At 33.4% G+C, this 26,736-nt stretch overlaps 2 protein-coding genes across 2 annotated transcripts in view; one reads left to right on the top strand and one right to left on the bottom strand.

Moving 5' to 3' along the window:
• The window catches only part of LOC119641326, a 121,832-nt gene that overhangs the window by 37,871 nt on the left and 57,225 nt on the right, over positions 1-26,736 (top strand). The window lies entirely within an intron of this gene.
• LOC119641328 lies at positions 4,929-13,692 on the bottom strand. The gene is made up of 13 exons (XM_038039916.1): positions 13,502-13,692; positions 11,975-12,110; positions 11,709-11,905; positions 11,059-11,255; positions 10,915-10,993; positions 9,739-10,180; positions 9,498-9,664; positions 8,171-8,328; positions 7,764-8,096; positions 6,664-6,826; positions 6,442-6,586; positions 6,337-6,342; positions 4,929-5,843 (listed from the first exon to the last, which is right to left on the bottom strand). Exons 1-13 carry the CDS (start codon positions 13,637-13,639, stop codon positions 5,635-5,637), a joined length of 2,370 nt encoding a protein of 789 aa, XP_037895844.1. The 5' UTR covers positions 13,640-13,692; the 3' UTR covers positions 4,929-5,634.

Genomic DNA, 26,736 nt, shown 5'->3' with positions numbered 1-26,736 from the left:
AGCGTCATATTCATTACGAATCGGTCCTAGTCGCAATTTCGGCATCCAGTTTGTATGCTCCTGAATTTAAACACAAAGAAACCGCAGCGGTTTAGAATAATCATGGCTTCAGTCGAATTTTTTCCGTTTTCTTAACTAGGCACCTGCTTGTCATTCAACGTATGTTCATAATTTTGATTTCTCTAGATATTTAAATTTTCTTAAGTTTCTTTTAAACGTACCAAACTTAAGATTTAGCTCCTTAGAAAATCTGGACAAATTTTTTAAACATCTATATACATCTATATTCATTCCAAAAGAGAAAAGAAAGAAAACATAAATAAGTGATAAAAAAATAATCTAAAAATTTTTGTTCTCGTCGCTTGTTCCTTCCCTTCCCCACGCCATTCTCACGAAACAGATATATAATAACAAGAAAAAAAAAAAATATTGTACAAATAACACAAAGGAAAACGTCATCGCTTCACAAATGATAAAATGAATCTCACTATCGTTTTGGGTATCTAGAACAAAACATTTAAGAAAAAAAGGCAAAAACAAACCGCAAAAGTAAAAGAGAAAAATAGCATAACAAAAAAAAAACAGAAAAGAAAAACAGAATGCGCAACAATACAAAACAAAAAGAAAAAACGGCTATAAAATATTTAGTAAATGAAATGAAATACTTAAAAGTTTAACGAGCATAACAGACCGAACGAACGAACGAACGACCAACCAGCAATGTTGATAAAATACAAAGGCACAGATTTTATTTTATATTTGGTTGAGTGTATCGACAACACAACGAAATACTTACGTACGCACTTCACTTTTAGTCTGACTCACCTAAATGTATTATTTGCTGTCTCATGTACATCCATCCATCCATCCACAAACCACGTAACCAATTATATATATATATATATATATATATATATATATGCAGCAATCCATACATGCATACACACCCATACATATCCATACGGCGAAACGTACATAATCATTTGCAGATACCAGATACCAAAAGCTATATGAACATTTGTTTTTTTTGTTTTTTCACTTTATACTTGAGTAGGGAAAACTACAATAACACTGTATACAACCAAAATAAACAACAGAAGTTAAAAATACATGTAAAAGAAAACAAAAAGATTAAAAAATGAAAAATAAATTTAGTAAACACAAAGCGTCAGCTGTACATACATACATACCAACAGGGAATTCCCTCTCTCTTTATGTCTGTCTGTCTCTTTGTTTTTATCGTTCTGTCGCTCTCTCTACTTTATTTCTCGTACACTTTCGTTTGCTCTCCGACTCTCCCTTGATTGATAAATAAATAGTCAAAAGAACGTAGATAAAGAGAATTATTTCAAAATAATAAGAAAAACAGAAAGAGAAACAAACTTTGAGTCTTTGCTTGAACTTGTTTTTTTTATTCATAAAATTAGTCAGCAGCTAAAATGACTGAATAATTGATTTTATTTTACCTCCCTCCAACAACATTTGTTCAACTAAATGTGTAGACCTCTTATATGTTTGTTTTTGCTGTACGAAAAAAAAAAAATAAAAATATAAAAATAATTTTTTATGATTTTTCCAGGGAAAAGGAAAAAAAAACAAAAAAAATCATTCGACTAATTTTGTTGAAAAGCTGGTAAAAAGTTTCACTTTCTACGAACGTGTCGGATTAGAAACAAGATATAAGGACTCATACCGCTTTATATTTACGTGATTAAAATAGTTTTTTATACCCTTTAAAATTAATTTTAAAATTTAGTGAAACTGGAATGTAGACAATTGTCAAAAATATGCATTTAAGGGTTAAACTTTGATACTATAATCGTATCTTCACGAAAAAGATCAGCAAAGTCCTTCTTTTCTTTTATTGATAAATAGTAAATATTTATTCTGTTTTTGACAATCAGCGCATGCCATCTTCACTATCCGCCCAGATTCACTGCGTTTTTCTTTTCATATCATTCTTGAAAAATAATAAGCCTTGTAACTTTGAAAGATAAGTACAAAAGACGAGAAAGAAGCGAGGACATCTGCTTTTAAGATTAAGATAAGGACATTTTGACTGATCACATTTTGCAGGCAAACACCTGCTGTCACTACCGTAGAATTTCTTGGGCTTCAGAACAAACTGAATCAAACGATGTTCACGTGCTTCCGTCAGCTTTAAATAATTAAGAGCTCGCTGCGGAGATCGATACGGATGGGATTCGGATATGGGGCAATATTTGCGTTTTAGAGCGGATGCATCAAAACTGCCCCATTTGACCCATTAAACGTATGCGTGGTCTGGGATTATCAACTGCCCAATTCTGCGTACTCCGCCACAAATACGCGTTGGTGGTTCACCAAGTGTCCAGGCAGGATTGAGCAACTTACCATATACGATAGTTTCGCAATACCATCAAACATAAAGCAATATTACGAACTAAATTCTTCTATTGTCTTTTACACCTTCTATCTTCTTTACCACCAATCGTTCTTGATCGTCAAAATCACTAAAAGTTTTCGCCATGCTTTAAGCTTTGTCCTTAGCAATTTTTTTCAAAACAGTAAATAGTTAGTGAAATTGTGCAACCTCGCCAAAATCAACAAATCAATTTTTCTTAGCTGCGAATTTTGAACGCGGTCGAATTACATAATACAATAGCGACTTATCGGTTTAACGATAGTTTGTCTAATTTTTTTTTTTTAATATAATAAAAAAATGATTTTCTTCAAATTTTTAAGAATAGAAAGGAACAACATTTAAACAATATTTTATAAAATGTTCACTTAAAAATTTTGAAAGTACAGCATTTTAGCGATGTGTGCTATCTCCACTGTTTTTGTCGTGGTTAGGTCGCCAGCTGACGGATTTCGAAAGTGGTCAAATACTGAGGTACAAAAAACTTTTATGTAAAATAATCTTTTGAAGAGAGATTATAATCTCGATCAATCATAATAGTCCCATATTTTTAATTGTTCATTTTTGAATATAAAGTTGCAATTACCATAAAATAAGTAAATAATAAATTAAATAAAGATGAAAACGAATATTGAACCCAATAAACGTCACGGTAGACAAAATAATTCGTGATAGCTTTATTTGAAATCAAAAAATCGCATATTTTCTGCTAGTAGCTGAGTCGATAAGTAATTGAGGGCGACATTGAAGGAGAGATTGAAATTTTCGATAAAATCTGCTGCATTTATTGACATGTAACATAAGATGCGATCAAAGAGAAAAAATTTAATCAAAAAAAAAAAAAAAAAAAAAAAATAGTCGGTTGCTGGCTAATCTTACTCAGAAGAAGCTTGTAAAATTTCAATAAGATTAGCGTATTCATTCTTTAATAGTAAATTTTGGGGAAAGAAGCGATTATATGTTTGAAGCTATTTTAGAAATAGTAGTAACAGTAGGTAATTGTAGTCGTAGTATTAGTACGAGTAGTAGTAAGAGTTGTAGCAGTAGTAATATTAATAGTAGCAGTAATAGCGGTAATAGCGGCAGAAAGAGTAGAATTAATAGTCGTAGCAGAAGCAAGTAGGAATAGTATTTATTGATTTGTCGACTCAAAGAAGAAGAGGAAGTTAGAGTAGCAGCAGTAATAGATAACGTAGCAGTAAAGACTTCCAAAGACTTACTCGGCCCGAGTTCTGTTCTGAATGACTTGAAATTTAGAGAATATATTTCACGCATCTACTATTATATACAAAAAATTAAAAATCATCGTAAAAAAGAAATTCGAAAGAAGGGCTCCATTTTTACGGTAAAACCCATATTCACTCTAATATTATTAGCAAACATAGATTTTTTTTCTTTTCTTTTTTACGATATCCAAAGCTTTGCTTATTTTAATAGATCTATAAATGTCGAATTAAAATTCTTGTTCTTAGAAACATCTTTTAAATTTTGCGATATGTTAAAACACTCGATCAGACAGGCATTTAAAACAAACGGGGCAGAACTTAAAACGTAAAACTGAAATGAAAAACGTTGCAGCTGCAAATATTTTTTTCAGATTATGGTAAAAAAGGAAAAAAACAAAAAAAAATTGTCTGCGCAAAAAAAAAAAAAAACAACGCCAAACGCCAACCAGACCAGAAGAACGCACGGTAACGGCTTCCCCCAATTCAAACTATTAAAACCAGTTGAAAAGACTTGATCTGAACTGAAACAAGCCAAACCAACAACAGTAACAACAACATATTCACAAGACAAACGTAACAATAAAAACATTGGCGAACATGTGCAACATTTTTGTTAACGATTTTAACATAAAACCGGTTCTACGTCTATACATATATATGCGAATGTATTTTTCAGTTGATAGCAATTGTTGCAGGTTATTGTGATCATCTTATAAGGGGGACGAAAGGACGGGAAATAACAGAAAAAAGTATTAAAAAAAAAAAAAAAATCAACGACGCCAGGATGTTGCTGATTTAACCAACGTTGTTATTATTGGTATCTTTTTTATTGTTACTTGTATAAAGTTCACATTTCCGCTTTAAGGCTAAAGTACGTTTTCAGATCTAAACCATTAAAACCTGTTAGAAGATGAAATCATGACATTGTGTACAATGAATGATTAAAGCAGGTTTTCTTCCTTTATTTTTTATTTATTTTTTTCTCTTCCCCTTATTCTGCATATTCACCCATAAATCGCTGTCGCGTTTGGTTACGGAAAATTGTAAGTTCCTCTTTACCCTCATCTACAATCTGGTTTGCGAGCTTGAAAAGAAAGCCACATTTTGATAAATGCTCCACAAATCAAGTCAGTGACGAATTCTGAGAATTTTAGAAGAGAAAGACTTCCCAGCACAGAATCAATGTTGCCAGCAGTAAAATGAATAAAAAACAACAAATACAACAATCTATTCAGCAGGTGTTTTTTTCTCCCTTTGTTTTTTTTTCTTGTTCGATTCTTTCTTAATATTTTAAAGCTCTTTATATAAGAACAAAAAGAAATTATTAAACAAAATTATATTCGATCGGGATCCAAAAAGTACAATAACTATATATTTCACGCTCTATAATAAATAGGCAATGGGCGCGGTTGATTTTTTATATTTTCAAAATAAAAATTTTTCTCGTATGGGCATGTGGGCGTTGCAGCTATGTCCTTTACTTATTTTCGATACTTCCATTTTCGCTAACGGAAGAATGTTTATCACAGGTACTAGACAGGGACTGTATTATACAAATTTCTAGCTAGTAGTGCCCATCTTTTGTTTCTTTTAGTCCGAGCACTTATTTCATTATAATAAAAGCAAATAACAACATTACAGTGGACCACCGCCCATCATTAAGTATCCTGCAGCTTATCTTCGACTTCTCTTTGCCCTTGGGCTTACCATATTGGTAAACCACATTTCTATAACTAGTTTTAGTTTCTAATAATCTCTATATTTCCATGTGAACGCGTTCGGTTACTTAATTGCAATAGCATCCGGCTGAATTATACGAATACATTATGGCAACATAAGCATAATCAGATTTATTTCTTTTAAATTAAACATGAGGCAATTTTTAAATACAAATAATAAACAGTAAACAATAACAATTATTAATGATTGTAATTGTCTGCAAATGCCGCCAGTCTTACTTTCACCACCATATTCTATTCGCTGGATTGGTTTGTCGAATTCTACGAGTTACCACAATTCATAGAAAAGCATTTTCGTAGCCACCAATCCGAAGAAGCTTGCACACGACAAACGTTCACCTTTTGAAATTTCGCGGATTTTAGTAAGATCTCCTCTTTCCAAAAAGGGCTTATCAACGACGTGAAAAATGCCGTTGGCGCATTGAACATCCCTGTGAAGAATCTTTACCTCCAACGAATTATATGTTACACGGTAATCTTCCAAAAAAAAAAAGAAGAAAACATTACTTAAAATTTTACTAATAATGCAACGAAGGTTTCACTTCTTATTGTGTAGACGCTGATTATTCCCGTTCATTCATTTCACTTAAGAATTTCACAATTTTTTAGAATTTTTTTTTTTTTCGAAAAAAAATGGACGAAACCAACAACGATTACCATAGGCTGTTGTTGCAACATTAACATCGATACCCCTTAGGTTTCAAAGCTACTCATGCACTCTAATATCAACCGAAAACTTAAAAAAAAAAAAAAAAGAAAGAAAATATGGGCGATTTATGAAAATAATCGGAATTGATAATTAAAGAAACAATTTCGGTGCGGAAGAAACCTCGAAGAAACTGCATTCATATTTTCAGCCAAGCTATTTTGATTTATATTTAATGCCGCCACATGAGTAGTGTTATTTTATTTTTCAAGTATTGAAATTCACGAAAAATTGAATAAAACTCTTTTGCTCTTTCATGCTTACCATTGTCTTTTTAAATTTTCCATGCAAGAGAAAAAGAGAATAAAAAATTAAAAAAATTCAATTAATAAAAACTTTGCAAAAATTATGCAAACATGTAATCGTTACCGCCTATCCTGATAGCTGTAATGCGTATAAAACCCTTCAAAGCTGGTAAAATAATTGGTGCGCCTTTTACTCTACTCATTTGCACTAAATCATCCATAAAATATTCATCATTAACTACAAGATGACGTTCAAGAAGATAGCGAGACTAGTGCATAAAAAGCATTAAATATTAACAACACATAACAAGTTTATATAACAACAAAATTATACTTATTTTCTTACGTGATAAGTGAATTCTTTCATGAACAAATGCTTTTTAGCTGGAGGATATTGCTCTTCTATCATATCCCAGGCCGATTTGCTTGGAACAAAGTACGTGTAGAGTTTGTCACGTTTTTTTAATTCTTCATTGAAATCTGAATATTCGCCCAAAAATAAAGTATCTCTGTAAAGAGTGCATTTTTTCATATAAATGAAGTGCAGAGTGCAGAAGATAATCTATATTAATCGTAAGGCTGGCAGGAATGACGTCATATTATTTGCAAAGTCAATTTCGTCGGAAATGTTACAAGTCGTGCCCGCAATATGCAACTGGCGAAGCCAAAGCTAACGAACGAGCATGGCGTTGCCAGCACTTGCGGACAAGACTCCAACAAATATGCAGAAGCCCTTCGCAATATCCGCTAAGAAGTTGCAAAACTTATTAATAGCAATTATAACTGGGAATGATCACACATTGGACTGGATAATTTTTAAAGTTATCTAACGAATTTTTAAATACCGTTTAATTTATTTCACCCGTCCTATGAAAACACAACGCCACGATCTACGCAGATTCCGCATGTCGGCTTTGAAAACTAACTGCTAAGAGAGGGCACTCAGCGCGGAATTCTGTCTCAGCTTCATTTTTCCTCTTTATGATCGCGAGATGAAATTGAACGCGGTTCGCAATTACCAGCGTCTTCGGCTTCGCTTCTTGCAAATATGTTGGAAATTCGACGAGCGAACAGGATTTGATAAAGCGTAAAATACCGATAACCAGCCTCCTAACCATTTTGTCCTTCAAACCGTCTTCCCATCTTATGAACTCCCGATTTACTTCCATTCCCGTATATTCCACCACTATATCTAAAAACGCCATTTCATTCTTCAAACACGTTGCAACATTTGCCAAATATGTCAACAAAGTTTATCTGTCTCGGTTAAGTCAACAACTCTAATAAAACAACCAAGGGCGATTTTAATCAAGATCAAGCAGAGATCAATCCAGCGGGGGATTGTGCAAAAAAGAATCACTTCAAATATTGTTTGCACATTTCAAGACAAGTTTGAATATTTTGCGGTTAAATAAGTAAATTTAACTTAAAATATATCTCTCATACCTGTACCGATCATACTCGTCGTCCGCTAATTTATCATAAATTGTGCCTGCGTAATATCCTAAAAGATTATTTACTAGATGAACCATGCCATTCGTTTTTCGTATGTTAAACAATTCCACAGTAGCATTGTGACCACGGCACTCTATGACGACAATATCTCTGTACGGATCGTTTGGATTGGGAATGAAGAAAAATTTTAGTTCAATGTTATATGCTAGAGTAATCGATTTTAGCGAAAATTTCTTCTCCGGTAAAAATGCTTTTCTAATTCTCTTATAATCATATAAACCCTCCACTATGTGCCCAGTATAAATATCCTCCATTTTTTTGTCACTATATAGAAATGATGAAAAGAAAGTCAATCAATAGGAAAATTTTTAAAAACTGAGCTGGTCTTATGCACTTACCCATGTTTAAGAGTTCTCAAAAACGAACTCGAAAGAGCCTGGTTCGTTGGAATAAATACAGTTAAGTCTGATTCCCATCTGTCTAGCTTTTCCATCAATTTAGGATTAAGAGTCTCCCCAAGTTGAGCAAAGTGTTTCATGTTTATTATTCTTGGGCGCTAAGCGAAAATGAAATTTAGAATATTTTAAATAACCATGATTAGTTGGTAGCGTCAGATTTGTCGAACGTTCAACTCATTTTGAATTATTATTGAACTTTCCGACATCACTTCCCGCTCATTAAGGAACAACAAGTTTAGCAATACTTTTTCGAAAAGTTTTTCATTCAAATGAAAGGAGCGCTTGATTTTAGTTTTTCTTTTGACATTTGAACATAACCACATTTGTGCCCAACAACGATCACTAAAAAGCCAAATTTACTAAATGCGTTTTCGATGAACTCTTTGATGTGCAACTTCATCGGACACATGGAGATGAGACTTTATAAGCAGCCTTGCGCAGAAATTGATGCGTGTATTGAAAAATCTTCTTCCGGTTCTTTTCAATTCACTTAAGAGGCATATATACAGTCAGAGATCATTATCGCTATGTTAAGATCCTATCCTATACAACCGTAATTTCTTAGGCTTTTCTCATTTCGCTTCCACTTTGTTACGCATCCTTTCACTCTCATAAATCGAATTGTGTTTTCCGCAAACTTTAATTTACTTCATATTACGTTACGTTTCTCTCGCAAAAACAAAAGAGTCCGGTCTACTCGCAGCCTCAAAAATGTGTGGAACCCGCATTCCCTTCAATTTGCTTGCAATCTCCATTTTCTATGTTTACTTCTACTAATACCAGTTCAAGAAAATAGGAGAAAGAATTCTTCGCCATTAATTTTGGATCTTTCCGAATTCATCTTTATAAACTTTTTTTCGGAAAACGACTTGGATAAATCCCAATATGCCAAGACGCCGACGGATATACTAGACATGTCGTTTTTGCGCAGACAAATCTTAAGAGATGACATTACTCCCGTCGCTCCTATCGCATCCACGATCCAAAATCGTGAATCCAAATCAAGCGCAAATCTAATCTAATGTGCAATATCAGATTTTTATAGGGAGAACAATAATTATTGGTTCGCCCAAAATTAAGAAAAATCCAAACACAAAAAACAACATTAAAACGTTTTATATTCTGCGCAATTTTTGCATTTATGCCTGATCTTATATCAGCGAAAAAGACATCTTTTTCTCGCTCTCTGTCACTTTCGCTTTAATTAGGAGGTAGATCACTTTCTTGGGATTTTTAATTTTTAAAATATAACAACATCGGAGCTCACCGTTAGAACATCCACTATGGTTTCATTAATTCGGCACATCAAATTATCAACTATTTGTACGACACCATTTCTTACAGGTACGTCCCCTTTTTTAATCTCATAAATAGATAGACCGGTCAAATTGCTAGTAAACCGATGGGGAACTAATACTTCAGATTTTGCATAGACTATGAATGGTGAATATGCAAAAATCAATATTGGTAATCTTGCCTGGCGGATTAAGTACATTTTAAAACTTTACCATAACCGCTTATCTGCTCGTATTCAAAACCTAGGACGCATAAAAAACTTGTTACATTGATATCAATAACGCTGTCTGCTCCTGCTCCTGTTGGTGTTGCTGGCGATGACGCTGCTGGCGCTGGCGGTGTTGACGCTGGCGGTTCTGGCGCTGGCGGTGCTGGCTCTGGTGGTAGTCGATCACCACTGGCCTCATTTTCGTTTTCTTGGGCCATAGCATCACGTTTATCTACATTCACATATTCTGCAATCTGCCTTTTTGCTCTGAGTTTTAAGTCCCCTTCCTCGACGCGGTAGATGCGATACTGCAACCGCCAATTGTCGTCTTCAGGCCACCTACATTCATGTACCGTATATCTATTCATAGCGTGAGGCATCAATATACTACCATCAACTGTTTGAACCCTCACTATTTCGTCGGTCACTTTCTCTTTGGACTTAATCTAAAAAAACAAAAAGTCATTTTGAATTTGAATTGAAATTTATTAAGCGATTGTATAATAATTAAAAGTGTTGAATGGATATTGTCGTTCTTACGAAAATATTTCTTTATGCTTTTCGCCATAGTGAAATATAAACAGCTTCGAGCAAGCCGACACTACCCTAGCAGACGAAACCTTGCGCGCAGGAAGCGTTTATAGGGCCGATAACTCATGACGAAACGTGAATTGGATGAGCTTATCCAGGTCATTCAGATTGATAGCCAAAAGGAAATATGAAAACAAAAGATACTATGCGAATGGGGTTGATAAGGCGATTTTTTTCAGGCCCTCGAACATATATCAAAAAAGCAAGCATTAAGTAACTTTAGTAAAGAAAAATGAAACACTTAACCTTAAACTTTTTATTCGCGCAATTTTATCTTCCGATATCTTGACGGATTTTTCAAAATTATTCATAAAAATCGTAGAGCTGAATTTAATTCCATCCCTTAGCTAGTTAAAAGCGTGCTTACGGAGCTTGCGCTCAAAACATTTTGACACATAAAAGCGGCAAAAGAACCAAAAGTACAAACGGACAAGTAAAAGAAACAAGCTATATTAGGGTTATTATCTTATGCGGCCGTTACTGCGCGTGCCACAATATGCAGTTCAACAGGCTGCCGATTTACCCTTTCGACTGATGAAATTAATATACAGCTAAATAAATCACATTTCGTTAGTTGTTTTATATTTACGTTTCTTGACTCAACCGCAAAGAATGTATTTAGACCCGGCTTTGCAAAATCTTTCTTAAAGAAATGATTGTAGAGTTGCCTGTTCGCAAGATAAAAACAAAAAAAGTTTTATATAATTTACAGGTAAGGAAAAATTGTACCAACCTCCTTTTTCCTATATTCGTGGCGCCAAGATTATACTCCTGGCTGAAAATCAAAAGTCGATAAGCATTTACGTCTGGGGTGAGCAAAATTTTTATATCATTGTATATCCCGGGGACGCCGCTAAATATCTCTTCCTTGAAGCCCGCCCTTACCTTCATTTCTAGGGGATGCAGTACACGAGTTATATAAAACAATGTCTGCAAAAAAATTCAATTTGAATGGATTAACTGTAAAATAAGGTCGACATCAATTTGCTTAATTACGGTCTCACTTCAAAGATAGTTTAATGATATCATATATGGATAGCATTTGTGATAGAGAGTATTTTAGGTTTGTGGAAAAGTACGCAACAGCCAATCGAAATCGTTCTCTAAGTCTGCGTTCGCGTTTGTTTATCTCTGAAATCCGTCCTTACATTGAGACGGATAAACTTTAGCGTGAAAATAAGTTTAAGTGGCCCGTTTTGGAGAACACCCGTATGTTTCGTATGCATTATATATGGAGTAAGTGGTACGGCTTGCATGCATTAAATGGCTGTTGACCACGTCATCAATTTCGAACAAGGCAAAATTCACGCTATCAATAGTCGCATTAGCAAATGCCGTCGAACTACTTGAATATTTACTAAAAATTAATGTTTCCGTACGCACCTGGGGTACTCGATTTCCTTGTACATAAACTTCAGTGTATTTTGTCAAAGACAGCTGAATCTCAGCGGTATTAACAAAAATTTGTTTAATTTCGGCATCACCTTCATCTAGAATTTCGGTGATATATAAGTTAACACCACCTGGATACTGTGAAACAATAGAACTCGGAAGAGTTTGATTGGTATATGCATAATTAGCTGGGGACAGATAATTGATTTTCGGTAAAGCCGATCACCTTTACATTGAAGAACTTAAAAGAGTCATACTTATATGATAGAGAAGCTCAAAATGAGTGCCTGCTTTTCTTATTTCGTCATCGGGTGGCACAAATATTGTAAGCTGTTGTGTGTTGATATAATCTTTAATTCCAGACGGGTCGTCCTCGTTTATGTACTCTATGAACTGGAAATGAAAGAAATATTAGCAAATAAATAAAAAGAGAAAAAAGAAGAAGAAGAAAATTATGGTCCCAATGTAATATACGTTCGGTAATCGACTAACGTCAGCATTCATTTTGAGACATTCATCAAATAAGTCAAAATAGAATTCAAATCGAAGAACCATTCGCCACAAAATCTATATATATATATATACAAAACGTGAAGCAATTGATAAATCGATTTCAACAACGACAATTATTTGACTGAGAAGTAAGCAAACTAGTAAGTAAGCAAGAATTCTTAGTACACATCATTCTTCTTTCTTGCTTCAAATTGGGTTTTTTTTGAAAAACACAAAATTGAAGAAAACGAACTCAATGTTTCGTTATTTCTCATAATTAAACGCAATTGGTTTCAGATAGAAACTGATAATAATAGAGCATATAATTGTTAAGGTCAAGGGTAAGCTGTTCTCCACCTACAAGTCTTGCTCGTTATCAACGTGCGTGCACGTAACTGTTTATTAAGAAAAAAAAAAATAAAAAAAGTAAACCACGAGCGAAACAGTAAAAAAAAAAGTAAACCACGAGCAAAACAGTTCCCCTTTCCGGGGCCGCAAAATAATCAAACTTGTCTAAAATGAGTCTTATCGAAGTATAAAATTTCTGGCTGGCAGTTAAAATGTCTCTTTCATAGCGGCAAACTATCACTATTATTATTATTATTAAAGTACAGTTGTCCACGCACAAGTTTATCTGTTAATTCGCTCATATAAAATGCGAGAGTAGTGTGCTGACAATTGAGAGACGTATTAATTTGCTGCGTTTAAATTGCATTGGTAAATTAGTTCTCGACTAAAAATTTCTACAATTTGAAAGCCCCGAATATCTTGGTCGCTGTTGCTCGCTTTGAAAAACTCTCAATTTATGAAAGAGGAAAGCAAAATAGATTGCACGATTGCAGCGTGTAGGCAGGCGATTCGACTATTTCGGAGGCTTCACCAGAAATACGGAAGTATAAAAAGCTATTTCATTTAGTAGCTTCCAAGGATTCGAACAGCTTTCATTTGAAGAATTAACCACGAACCGGTATTTCGAAGACATGTTTGCTTGCTCCCTTGCAATCAATCCGAAATTTGGGATGGTTCAGCAGTCTCTTGTTTTTAAAAAAATTATTTGACGCATACATGCAGTTCTTCCAATTTAGCTTAAAAATTAATTACGCATTTGATAGCGATTGCGTCACATATTTGATCATTTTTGTAGGCGCATTTGCATTTCATTTCGCTTAGCACTACAGGTTCCGTCCTTGCATTGCGTATGAAAAATTCTTCCGCACAGTTTGCGTACTTAATAATTTAAAGGAATTTTCGCCTATAAAGCGATCAAACCTGCATATCCGCGGCATACCTACCAGCGCATTTTCTTCGTAGTCAAGCAAATCAAACACACTGCATATGGATCGTTTTATCCCAAATACAGAAAGTAATATAAGTAGACGTCCTGGGAAAAATAATTTCATATTCTTGGTGCTTTTATACATTTTTGGCATTCTATCGTTGTATTTGGAATCTCTGTCCCACGATTTGAAGAAAATTTGAAAGCGTCTTTCTATTCACCAGTTTTTTGCTTTAAATTCTTGATCTAATTTTCGTTCAGAAAATTTTCCTTTTTTCTGTCCGTAAAATTAAAATGTGATGTAAAAAGCAAAACATTTAATGAAGAAAAAAACATATTCCTCTTTTCAATTCAAAATATTTCTCTAAATTGTAACCATAGTTCCTTTAATTACCTGATGATATCACTCTTACCCCGCGGTAAGTGTAAAGTAAATCGATCGGAAGAAAAGAGCTCTTACGCTCGATGTGTCGCACGTTACTGAATGAATATTCTTTGAAATATTCGGAATTATAAAAAATTGAAAGCAATTAATGATATGAATAAGCTATTAGAAGGCTTTCGAATTTCCTTCAAATGTTGTGCAGTATTTTCATTGCCTCAATACGTTGAATTATATAAAATTAGAAGAGTAGATTCTACCTAAAATGTAGAATGTCACTAAACGTGGGATTTTAAAAAATTCGAATAAGAAAAACGAATAAATCGACAAATTACGACAGACAGTTGAATAATATAATTTAGCATTAAATTAGTTCAAATTCTGAAACAATCTCGCTAAAGAACTGAAAGACATAGCTCACGACACATAAAGAACGTTAGTCTGAAATTGAGCATAAACACTTGTCAGAGTCGTTTGCATGCATAAGGTAAAGATGGTACTGTTCACAGAGGCCCATTTACGATCCTCGATACATAAAGTAAGTTCAATTGCTATGGATTCTGGGCCCGCGAGTAACGACGAATAAAAACTTGAAGCTAAACCTGTCGATAATGTATGCGGTTTCCTTACTAACGAATGAAAAGTCTTTCGATCGCCAAATTGTTGTCGATCAACATATACAAATTACGACCGAGTTTAATCGATATCGAGAATCATTCATAATGGACTATAGCAGATAAAACTACAAAGTTCGAACGTATATTCCATGGGAAACGCCGTATTGCCTGCACAAAAATAGAAAATATTGGCCACATCTACTCGAGTGCGTCATAATTTACTTTGTTTTTTTTTTTTTCAAAACTTTTACACATAACGTATAGAAGCATGTGTCAAAAACCAAATGAAGGAATGCTCCTAAGCACGTCTGCCGATACGTCCGTCTGCGAAACAGTGTAATATATGCGCTAAACAATTCCCCGTTCGCAAAAATGAATTTATCGACTACAATCATGTAAAATAATTTGGAAATGCCACAAAACTTTCAAAGAACACACCTACAACGCCTACATCTGTATATAACAATATTCTGTGAACACATCAGGTTACCAATTTTTTGGCTTTTTACTTACAAAATACAACGCATACACTATATAAAATTGCACTTTCATTCTGAAAATAGAAAAATCAGCCGTGCCCACCCAATATTTAATTCGTTTCTTTTTTTTCTAGAATCATGGCGATATGTATAAAAGATTCGGTCACGACTGAATATAATTTTTTTACTCGTTAGTTTTTAAATTGTCAAGCGGGCGAGGCCAACGCGTCACATACCCTGCACCACTTCCCTTACAACACTCCTTTATTCATTTTCATGATAATGTACCGAAAATTAGAAATTTTTCCTTGTAAAAGCATACTTTTCACGAAAGCGAGCATATTGGAGGATAGCCATAACGTTAACCGATGGTATCCAAATTTAACAGATTCAATTTACTGATCAACGATTTGATTATTTCTCACGTGTTCCCGTCATAAAAAATTGCAAATTGCACTTGTTCGCCATATAAGGGCTTGAGTTTCATGAGAACTCATACATGTGATCCAAAGTTTCTACAATTCATTCTTTTGCCAAATTACTAACAAATACTACATTTTTTTTATAAAAGGCTTAGTATTCATGAGAACACTTCTTGGAATGAGATCAAGTACATAGCCATATGTAGCTCATATTTGATGTTCTGTACTATTACCGGAAAATTTTCATCATAAAGTGCTAACAATTCGACTTTTTTGACATATAAAGGTTTATATTTCATGAAAATCCTTACCCTACAGCCCCCGGGGGACAGGGTGTATTAACTTTGTGCGGATGTATGTACCACCCAGAAAGACTTGAAATGGACGCACTTTTAATTATACCCATTGATTGTTTTCTGAAGGGATATAGGTTTGTCCGTCCGTCTCGGCCTGTCTATGTATTTTTGTGCTCAACCTACATTTCACAATTTTTGGGATATTTTAACGAACTTCGGTATACTAAAGCGATTTATCCGAAAGCCGAATGCTATTGAAAATAGTTCGAATCGGACTTCTTTTTTATGGCGACGAGCACCAAATTGGGATTTGTTAGCGAACGCCACAGGAAAATAATAAGATCGTTGACAAGAAACTTAATTTTGTTATATTTGGACCAGGTTAGTTGATGTTTTGAGTACCTTCCAATGTTTTAAGAAAATTATGCATTTGTATAAAAATAATGTATAATTTTTATTGAATTATTAAGCAAATGAATTAAATGATGTATAGGCTAAATGATACACAATGTCTAATAGTCGGCCTTGCCCGACTATAAGATTCTTACTTGTTATTTATGCAAATTCAATTTTTATTATCAATTCACTTTTATATAATTTTTATTTATTATCTTCTTTTGTTTATCGTATTTTATACATTTACTTATTATAATCTTTCCATCTGCAGTCATCTTATGCTTAAATTTAAATTAGTTGTATTTCAAGGATTGATGCCGCCGTAAAAAACAGGGTTGTCCTTGATACCTTGATTCATTGGTATAGAAAGAAAGCAAATGAAATAATGATATTTATCGAGATTTTTAGGCGTATCTTTAAGTACCAAAAAAGAAAAAAGTAAGAAACGAAAATGCTACAATATAAGAAAGTCCGGACCCGTTCTTAAGGCACACTATCAACTTAAGAGATTGTGCGGTCCGCAATGTCACTGGTGCGAATCATTTAATCTGCATGCCTAGCTAGCTAGCAAAACAAGCAATGCAATTTTTAAATAAAAATATCTGAGAACATTGTAGTCGGAAAAGAAGGTATTCGATACCTTTTAGATACATCTAGTACCACCCAATACATTATCCCGCGTACTCAAGGAATTTTTATATACGGTGGTATCCAAAAAGTGGACCTTCTTAATATAAATGTCGTAAAGTTGTCTTCTATGCCAATTTCCTCTTGTAAAGTAGTTTTTCCCATGAATATTATACCTGTTTACTATATAAAGAACCAGCTCTCGTAGAAACAATTATATGAGAGAGAGTTCGCGAAAATTACGCGAACCGAACTAAATTTTTTCATACCAACTTAGAATCGTCCAAATACTATTACAGAGCGATTTGTGTCGAGAAATTTTGTATATCACAATTTTTTTCATATAGCGACTTTTCAAAATAAGACGTTACATCGAAAGTGGTCGAAAAGGTGGACCGATCCACCCTAATTTCAATAGCGTCCTTCTTCCTTTACATGCGCAGACGGATAAACGAGCTTAGATCGGTACAAAAAAAAGGCGAATTTATTTGCGCAGTTATGCTTTTTTGGCCATTTAAAGCTTTTCTGCATCCGCAATTATCTTTTTGTGTGCTATTTGACTAGACAATTAACAAACCAAAAATTGATTTTTTATAAAACTAAAAAAAACATTAAGAACTTTTTTACTGGCCTTACCACCAAAAGGTAAGTCGTTTCTTTGAGCATACATTATGCTTGATGCATCATTGCTAAATAGATCGGCGCAATTAGTTAGGTAAAGATTTATGGTAAATAAATAATGATGTATGAATCAGAGTAATTCTATAAAACTTCGCTTGCGAATGAGAATATGTTCAGTCTTTCTGAACAGGAAAACCAGAAATTTGTCGAAAACTACGTTAATTGAGATCCTCTTCCATTAAGCTTAATTGCATTTGGCGCGCGCCTTCGGTTCAGGTCTCTTTGATTTTCAAGTCCATACGAGTATAAACACTATATAGGAAAAAAAAAGCCCCAAAAAAAAAAAAGCCCCAAAAAAAAAAAAAGAAAAAAAAATGAAAATACTAACGGCATGTTTTAGAAGTTGAAGACACCGACCGATATTAATGAAGAATTCCTATCTAAGCTGTTAAAGCGCGCTTTCACTTTTATTACTTTGTCCTCGAGCGTTAAACTATAGTTCGAATTTGAAACAATTTCTCATCTTCAGACTTAAATTAACGCATTCTTTTCAACTCAGTTAAGGAGTTAAGCAGTTTTTATAAACTATTCTTAGCGTGACTTTATTCTCTTATCTTAATCAAAACTTGAACCGTTAATCACAAACTATAAATACGTTAACTAAAGTTTTTTACCCTCTTTAGTTTGCTGGGCAATATCCATATAAACGTGACCTCAAACAGCAAGAGAAATGTATAAATATACGTACATAGTTTTTTTTAATTTTTTTATTTTTTTGCTACTTTTCAAACAAGCAACAAGTGACGTATGATTTGGTTTGTATACGAAAACTACGCAATTCTGTTTCTTGTCTTTTTTTAATAAACATTCATATCTAAAAACGAAAATCTATACATGCTTATATGTATACATGTACAGAAGTATGCATATGTAAACGTTTACAAAACCCACAAATATAATGCTTACGTAATATATCAAAACGTATACACATTGCCATGAGTTCTTTATAATACTTTACAGTCATGCATTTAAATGAAAACACACACACACACACACACACACACACACACACACACACATTCACCAGGCATATTTATACGCATATATATCCAGGCATATATAAATCATATATATATATATATTTATCTTCACTTTTGCGCGTTTTGTTATTAAATAAAATTTTTTAAAACAAATGAGAAAGTATTTATACACTTTAGGGAGCATTTCGGATACTCAGTTCCAGTAGCCATCGGCCAGTAGGTTTGGCCATAAAATATTTGGCTTATAATCGATTACATTAGTTAATTAAAAATATCCCAAAAATCTATTTAAAGTAGTTTCTATAATCAAGAATATATCGATCGGCTTATCGATTACTAGTTTCGTTTCTTGAAGCTTTTATCCATACTTTTGCTTTTTGTGGACATTCATTTTTTGTTTGTATTGTAATTATTCTATAGTGACGGATTCATATATCAGTGCAGTAGAGCGTACATGGTCGTATAGTGAGTGCTCAGTCGGGGAAAGGCACAACACTTGGCCACTCCCTATCTTTTTCGCTTTGCTTAGTTCTTTCTAACTGTCAGCCACTTACAAGGGCACATCCCTTGAGTGATTCGTCATAATAATGAAAAAGAATAATAGTAGCAATAAAATGAATAGAAATTTAATAACAAATTGTTCAATAGAAAATCTCTCAACGAGGAAAATACACGAGTCTCAAGTTTTAACTGCATTGATAACCGTGGCCAGAACATATACAGTTACGAATATGTAAATATCATAACAAATCGTCCCTTAAGAGATTAATCGATTGCACGATAACTTTCGCTTTGTGTTACAAGCAAAATAACGAAACTTCTCTACCGATTAAGTGATTGCAGTGGCTGCGGTGATTATAAAGACTTATTGAACAGCAAGCGTTCTTATAATTGTTTGTGTGGTTGCTAAAATTATGGTTTGACATGCATTTTTTGTTTTTCTTGCTATTCTGTATAAAAATCTTTAAAAGTCTTAAAAATCAAATGTCGGTGGAAACAGAAAAAAAAGAAGAAAACTTTGTGTTTTTCACCTAAAAGTAAAAAACCAAAGGCCTGTAAAACAAAAATTATTTGAAAATGCTTTTAACTTCTATAAAGGCTGATCTAAAGACGAATGAATTGTTTTTTCATATGAACGCAATTTCCTATGAATTTCACTCGAACAAATATGACGCCATCGGTGCATATTAAGCTAAAAAAAAAAAGAAGAAACTTATTCATTCTAGACAAACAGTTAATTATGCACACACACATGCCCACATATACACCCACAATATATATATATATATATATATATATATGTACACGCGCGCGATGAATATATTAAATTGTAATTAATTAGTGAACTAAACAATATTCTATAACAACATCAAGGAAACCGTACATGTATACATTATATAAAGTATCATAGTTGGTTATACAGAAATTAAAAAAAAAAAAAAAGAAAGAATCTTTGGAAGTATTGTGAACATTCCCGATCGCTTGACAATTTCTATCAAATATTTAAAGTAAATAACAAATCGGATTGTTTCGCAGATCATAATATATTACTGAAAATGCCTTGAACTGTTCAAGCAGGTAACTTTGCTATTCACGCTCGTACACGATCTAAACAGTTTTATTAAAAATGTTAAACCCTGTTTCGCAAACTTCTAGAAAGTTTTCACAACTTGAAAAGCTCGCAAACCTTCGGGTTATGAGGTAAATAGATGGGAGGATTCAAATGCTACAATGTTACACTGCCCACAAATTATATATATATAAAAAGAAAAAAACACGTTCGTACGGGGATACAAATGTTAAAAGCAAAAATAAAAGAATCGAACGTAATCATTCCCAATTCGCGTTCGATTTGACTTAGAGAGAACGTTTTGCATTTAAAATAAATAATAAGTAAAATAAGTGAGAAAATTATATTCGAACTTGGTGAATCTTTTATATCCACCACGAAAAAGCTTCCATATATGATATTATTATTATTATTATTATTATTATTGCAATTTTAGACTAATTAAATAAAATCTTAGTCTTAAAGGGAAAAAACATTGAGCACTAGCCACACAGGCTATCGGCTCTAATTTATAAGATATTGAGCCTAGTAGTAGTTTTAATAAAGTAAAATATTGTAATGATATTGTGTTCTGTAGCTAATTTTAGAACGTCCGTAGGATTAGTCGCTCCAAATTGCATATTTTATAATATTGGATAGATATTGCTAACGACTTTCGATCGACTTTTGTAAAATATAAGCGAAGACTTTTTCGTATATCCGTTTACAGTTTATCCGCAATGAGTAAAAAACTCAGAAAGCGGAAGTGTTCTTAGTTTATATTCCACCAGTCCTGTCAGCTCTGCAAGTCTTGTCAAATTTGCCAACGATATGCTCATTTTTGCGACGAGAACAACGCTTAGCGCGGACACTATATTGATGAACATAGACGGAGACGAAGGCACATGTTCAAATCGTTTCGGGCACAGTTAAATATATAAATATATTTATTATCGGATATCTGAAGCTTATTTTGTAACACACATTACATTAGGCATTATGCAGACGAACAGACGCGTAGATAAGCACACACGGATCAGTTCGAATCGTTTCAGAACTTGACGCTAATTAAGAATGCATATACATGTTTTATTAGATCTCTTTATGGCTTCCTAATGGGTGTTACAAACATTTTGACAAAACTAATACACTCCCGTTTAATTAAAGTGAATAAATATTTAGCGAAAGTACAAAAACTTTAAATTTGAAATTTGAAGATCTTGCATTGTTTAATGCAGTCAAACCTTCTATAACCCGTTCGTTTTACAATGTGTTTTTGCCACTGGGCAAATCAAGTAATTCGCTTGAAACAAACCCTAAAGGCAAGTGATAAAACTGTTTGTTTACATTTTTTTACACTGCGTAGTTAGTAGTAATAAAAAACGATATTCATATGTATTTAACTTTTAATTGCTTTGTTAGAAAAGTATTTCAACTAAATTATTATTATATTACGGTTTACATTAGACTACGACTTGGCGTTCGAAATAAATTATTTATTACAGTTAACAGTTCGAAAAATGTTGCCAGTTAATCTTTTTAATACTTATTATAAAAAAGGAGATAATTTCAAAACACTTTTCAAATTTCGATTTTAGAATTTTTCTTTTTTGTAACGTTGGTATACACGTCTAAGACTTATGTTCACATTATCTGCCTATTTTGCATTTTTAGTTTAATTTTGACATATATAAAAGTTAGGCGTGTTTAAGTGCTCAAGATCAAAGAATCTGTATTTAGTTTTGAGCGATAAATAAAATTAAATGCATCAGTGTTAACTATGCCATTTGGTGAGTGTACAAACTCTTCGCAAAAAGCCGAGACGATCTTAAAAAAGATGCTCGCCCAGGAAGCCAAAGCACGTCAACAACAGACGGAACTTTGAAAGCAGTGCCAAAAATTATTGCAGAGGATCATCGAATTAGCATTAGAGAAATTGGCAGGGATGTCGGCATATCGGTTGATTCATGTCCTGCAATTTTTTCAGATCTTTTGGGCATGAAATTGCTAAACTTTGAGCAAAAGAATATTTTTCGCATTTTTGGTGAAAGGTAAGACCGTCATCGTGCTTAAGCCACTGTATTTACCGAACTTGGCCGGCTGCAACTTCTTTCTTTTCCCGAAACTGAACCCCACCCATAAAACGACTAAGTTCCGCCACTATTAAGCAGGTAAAGAGCGCGTTGCGTCAAGAGCGCAAGGTCCCACCAAGAAGCGTATACCCCGAACACTGGCACAAATGTATTACATCTAAGGGAGATAACTTTAAAGATGTCGAAGCATATATTGAGGAATAGGTAAACATTTTTCAACAAAAATAAAAAGCCATCTTTCTTTTTGAATACACCTCGTATACATATATATGTGTATATGTGTGCGTACAGATAATATAATATTAGAAAATTATCTCAAATATGTACAATTACAAGTCAATCAACTGTTTAGATATTGAAATTTAAAAAAAAAAAGTCAGAAAGTGAAGCTAATCGATTTGGCAACTGAAGCATTCGTATAACCAGTAATGAATATTGAATCAGTTTTGCTATAAAGCTTTTTCTGGTACAGTAACATTTCGGCAAGTCAAGCGAACTTTTAAAAACCTTATCGATGGCTACACTTAAGTCGTGTGTTAAATCTTTTTATTATTGGACTTTGTGGGTTATTCTTAATTCGACTGATTAGGAAATTCTCGTAAAAATCAGCAAACGATAAAGTATTGCAGCGATTGCTTTTTCTTAATTTATTACGTATTTCTCAAATTCTGTATAAGGCGGTAACTATTCTTCATTTAATTTGCATTAACTCTAAGATTCCTATAACGTGATTTCTGTCAAACGCGCCAACGACTTTCATGTAATGAAATGAATGCGTTGGCTTGTCTTAGATTTATGCTTGTATTAGCGAAGTTTCCGCAGAATGTATTGATTGAATTCCGTAGGACGCACTTCTCATATAACGCGATGCAAGTTACGTTAGCCCATTGTAAGAGACTTAACTGTGTTTTTTTTTTTTTTTTTTTCTTATTACCCAAATTTTTCATATATTCTTTATTAGCACAAGAACTTTTGAAACAGTTAAACTATTCCCTATTAAGCTTTGCATAGACCAGCAATCGAGATAAATATTTGTTTTAATTCCCCATAACCATAACCACGCAAATTCTGTACCTATTTTCCGGACTTATATGTGTTCAAAAAGGCTCATAATGTTTTCTCAATAAATAATTTTTAGAGTCGCTTAAGTTCGATCAAATTGACAATTGAGAAAGAGGATGCCCGGTAGAGAAAATTTGAGAAAAATATGGTAACATTTGCTATGTAAGTGGAAACTAATTGGGTATTAAAGAACGCGTCAAGTTGTGAAAAAAAAGGAAATAAACCATTTTCTCCAAACAATGCAATTTTATGATATTTATAGTGAAAATAGTTCGTTCGTTCTCATTCTATATATTTTCATGTTAAGCTCTCTTATCGCTTTCCTCGAGCCATCGCTGATGAAATCAATCAAATTCTGCCGAAAATTGCAGAAGACGAGAACGTTGGCCAGAAAATAGTTTCGAACCGTTTTCAGAGGGGTGAATACAATGATGATATAAATTAACTTTAAAGCAAGTAACAACGTCGGAGTCGAGCAATTCTGATTGTTAGATACCCTAAATAACTTCGCCTAGCACAATTATTCATTCGTTTTGTTAATAATACATAAAAAATTACACATTATTTTCATGCAAGACAAGAAAGCCGGCATGTTTAATAAAATCCAAAACATCACAGGACGTGATCCAAATTTAGCAAATTTAGTTACCAAAAATATAATTTTTTCAGTTTTCGTCATAAAAAAACTAGAAAATAGACTTTTTATCCATATAAGACCTTGATTTTCATGTACTTGTTAGGGTCTAGAAAATCGACTTATGTAATCCAAATTCGCTACCGTTTACTTTTTCGCTGAATTGCTAGTATGGGGCATTTTTCATCATAAAATATTGAAAGTCCAACATTTTGCTAAAAAAGTTACTATTACTAAACGATAAGGAAGTCAATTTTGTTTAACGGGATTGGTAATGGACGGTGAAAAGTAGAAGTGTGGATTGATACCACCTAAAATAACAATTTCTGATTAGTTGGATTGGAAAAGAATCTCGCATCGTAAGTAACAGGAAACTTACTAAGCGATTGAAAGAGGGAATCTTTGCTGTCAATAATTAATGCGACTAAAGCGTCTATTTTTGTTAAAGGGTTCAAAACTGATCATTAGGAAAGACGTTTCTAATGATTCGGCAAAAATTGACAGATTTTCGCTGGGAAACTGTTCTGAATACTCTGTGTAGACTTAACCTTGCCCGTCGAACTCGCCTTTTTATCGCTCTTTGCAGAAATATACTAATAGAGTAAGGCTGGGTTGGAAAGTGACCTATGAAAACTGTGTGTTTCAGTGCGAAAATTCTGCATAGGGACGGCGCAATGATAATAACAGAAAAATGGCGAAAGCTTATCGACCAAAATGTTATTTATTTGCTAATATTCGGTTCAATAGATTTGATTTAAAATGTAAGAAAAATGTTTGTGAATATTGATGAGAAAAGCTACAAAATTTATTGAATCTTTTTATCTTACCCAAGGGGGGTAAGAAGATAAGTCATACAGAAAAAAGCCTTGAAATTAAGAGAAACGATAAAAAGTTTTCGCTATAATAAACTAAATTTTAAAGGCATATAAAGTTCATAACAATTATTAAAATAGTTTGCCAACAATTTTCACGCCCGTTACAATGTTTCCTTTACATTTTCGTAAATGACCCCACTTGTGGTATGCTTGCAACGCTCAAAAGGATTTGAGATGGACTCACCTTTTGTTATAATGATTGATTATGAATCACTTTTTGTCTTGACCTAAGATTGCTTGTCCGTCTGGCTATTACGTACTCTTGTAATCAGCCAACAGTCCGCAATTTTTGAAGTACTTTGATGAAATTTGGTGCAATCATGTGCTTCTGATCAAGGCTGAACGCTGTTGAAATGGTTCGGTTCGGACATCGGAAATTTTTCCGAAGTAGGTTGTACGATTGCGTACGATATTCAATGGTGGGCCGCCATGGTGTTTTTCCTTCTTTGAATTTGGTACGCGTATTGAATAAAATTAGTATAAGCATGGATTTCGATCCTAAAAAGTTGAAAAAAGCATAAGCAAATCTACGCGTTTTTTCAGATTTTGCCGTAACTTTATGTAAAGGTTCCCAGAGTTCCAGCGCTGTCTGATTTGTGTTTCACCTGCTTTATTTGTTCCCTTGTTTAATTGGCTTCCGAAAATGCTATCGACTGGACGCTTACATCATATTTTAGTGAACAAAATCAAGCAAAGACTTTGCGTAAAGCAAATTCCATTTCCGAGCGAGGAAAATTTATTATTTTATCAACGTCAAACTCTTAGAAATTTGGCGCTCGACCGCAGTTGAGAAAACAAATTAGCTGCAACGGTTTTTTGTTTTCGGAAAAAATAGATGTTTTATGCTATCAAAACTTTTGCTGCCTGCGAATCAACTATTTAGAAGTCATGAAAAAAATAAGAAAAAGCATTGCGCTTTATCCAATCATTGTCTTTCACCATGAAAAAATTTCCATATATTAGTACAAACAAGATATTTCGAAACTTTACAACGCCAAATTAATTTTAATATATACGACTTCCGTAAATAATGTTTTATTAGAGAAGCGATTGAGGCATTTCAAGGCCTAATGGTTACGAAAAATATGCCATGTAAATTGATATTCCATAGGCGAAAGTGTATTGATTTCTTCATTCCACTCTCTCTATCTCTCTCTCTCTCTGTCTCTGCATCATCTTCTTCTTTTTGCTAGCCTCTTTCAATCACATGCTCTTTTCTAATCTCTTGCATGGTCTTAGACAGAATAACATAATAAAAAAATTTATGTATCTGTTGGCTGTTAATTACATTTAGAAGGACCTAACTGACCTTAGATCGCTTAAGAAAAGAATAATGCAAAGAGAAATGAAAATCCGAACGAACAGACAGACATTAGTAAATCAATTTAAAATTTGGCGACACTTTCCGTTGTCTCAATAAGATTAAGTAAGTAAGTAAGTACATGTATATATAAAATACTTTATAAGTTTATTATACATATACATGTGCGTTTCTTTACATCTGGTATAATAATAAAAAAAAAAAAAAATAAAGAAATAAACGAAAAAATTGGTTTGAAGGAAAATTCAGTTTAAAAGTCAAATAGAAAAAATTCTTTCAAACTAAAAATAGTGCAAAAAACCAAAAAAGAATTTCTATTAACGTTTCTTAAAAACGTATAAGAAGAGAGCAAACATTGTCATGAAGCCAAAAATTATCAAAGCCATAAGACATAGCATAAGGGAAATAAAAAAAAACAAAAAACATTTTTCTCATGACAGACATTTGGCGTGTGTTAATTAAATTGGATGTGAGGAAAATTGCTGCCATTTTGTTAGAAGCAAATTTTTTTCTTTTGTTATAAAACTTGCCGAGGGATTGATTGATCGTAAACTATTTTTTTGAAATAACTCTGGCAGATATAGGTGGAAAAGTTCGACAAAATATCTATCAGTTTCTTTCAACTTTCTTTTCTTAATTTTTGAATCCTTTCTTTCGACTTGATATTTCCGAGTACACAAACTGCAATACTGTAGAACTACAGTAAAAGATAGATCGGTGCAGCCGTCGGTTTCTTTAAGAGACTGGGCCCTTGTTTCTTGAAAATGCGGGGAGCAACAGAGCACTTATTTGAAATAGTCAGCCTTGAGCAAGTATAGCATTTGATCATGGTTGGTT

The sequence above is a fragment of the Glossina fuscipes genome, unplaced genomic scaffold (assembly GCF_014805625.2).
Source record: "Glossina fuscipes isolate IAEA_lab_2018 unplaced genomic scaffold, Yale_Gfus_2 147, whole genome shotgun sequence".
Classification (NCBI taxonomy): Eukaryota; Metazoa; Arthropoda; class Insecta; order Diptera; family Glossinidae; genus Glossina; species Glossina fuscipes.
This window is presented reverse-complemented; position numbering and strand designations above follow the sequence as displayed.

Excerpts from the sequence above, each read along its gene's own strand:
- LOC119641328 (XM_038039916.1), bottom strand. The coding sequence starts at position 13,639 with ATGCCAAAAATGTATAAAAGCACCAAGAATATGAAATTATTTTTCCCA. Across the intron at positions 10,994-11,058 it reads ACGAATATAGGAAAAAGGAG|GCAACTCTACAATCATTTCT; the intron begins GTTGGTACAATT and ends TCTTGCGAACAG. Across the intron at positions 8,329-9,497 it reads CCATAGTGGATGTTCTAACG|CGCCCAAGAATAATAAACAT; the intron begins GTGAGCTCCGAT and ends ATTTTCGCTTAG.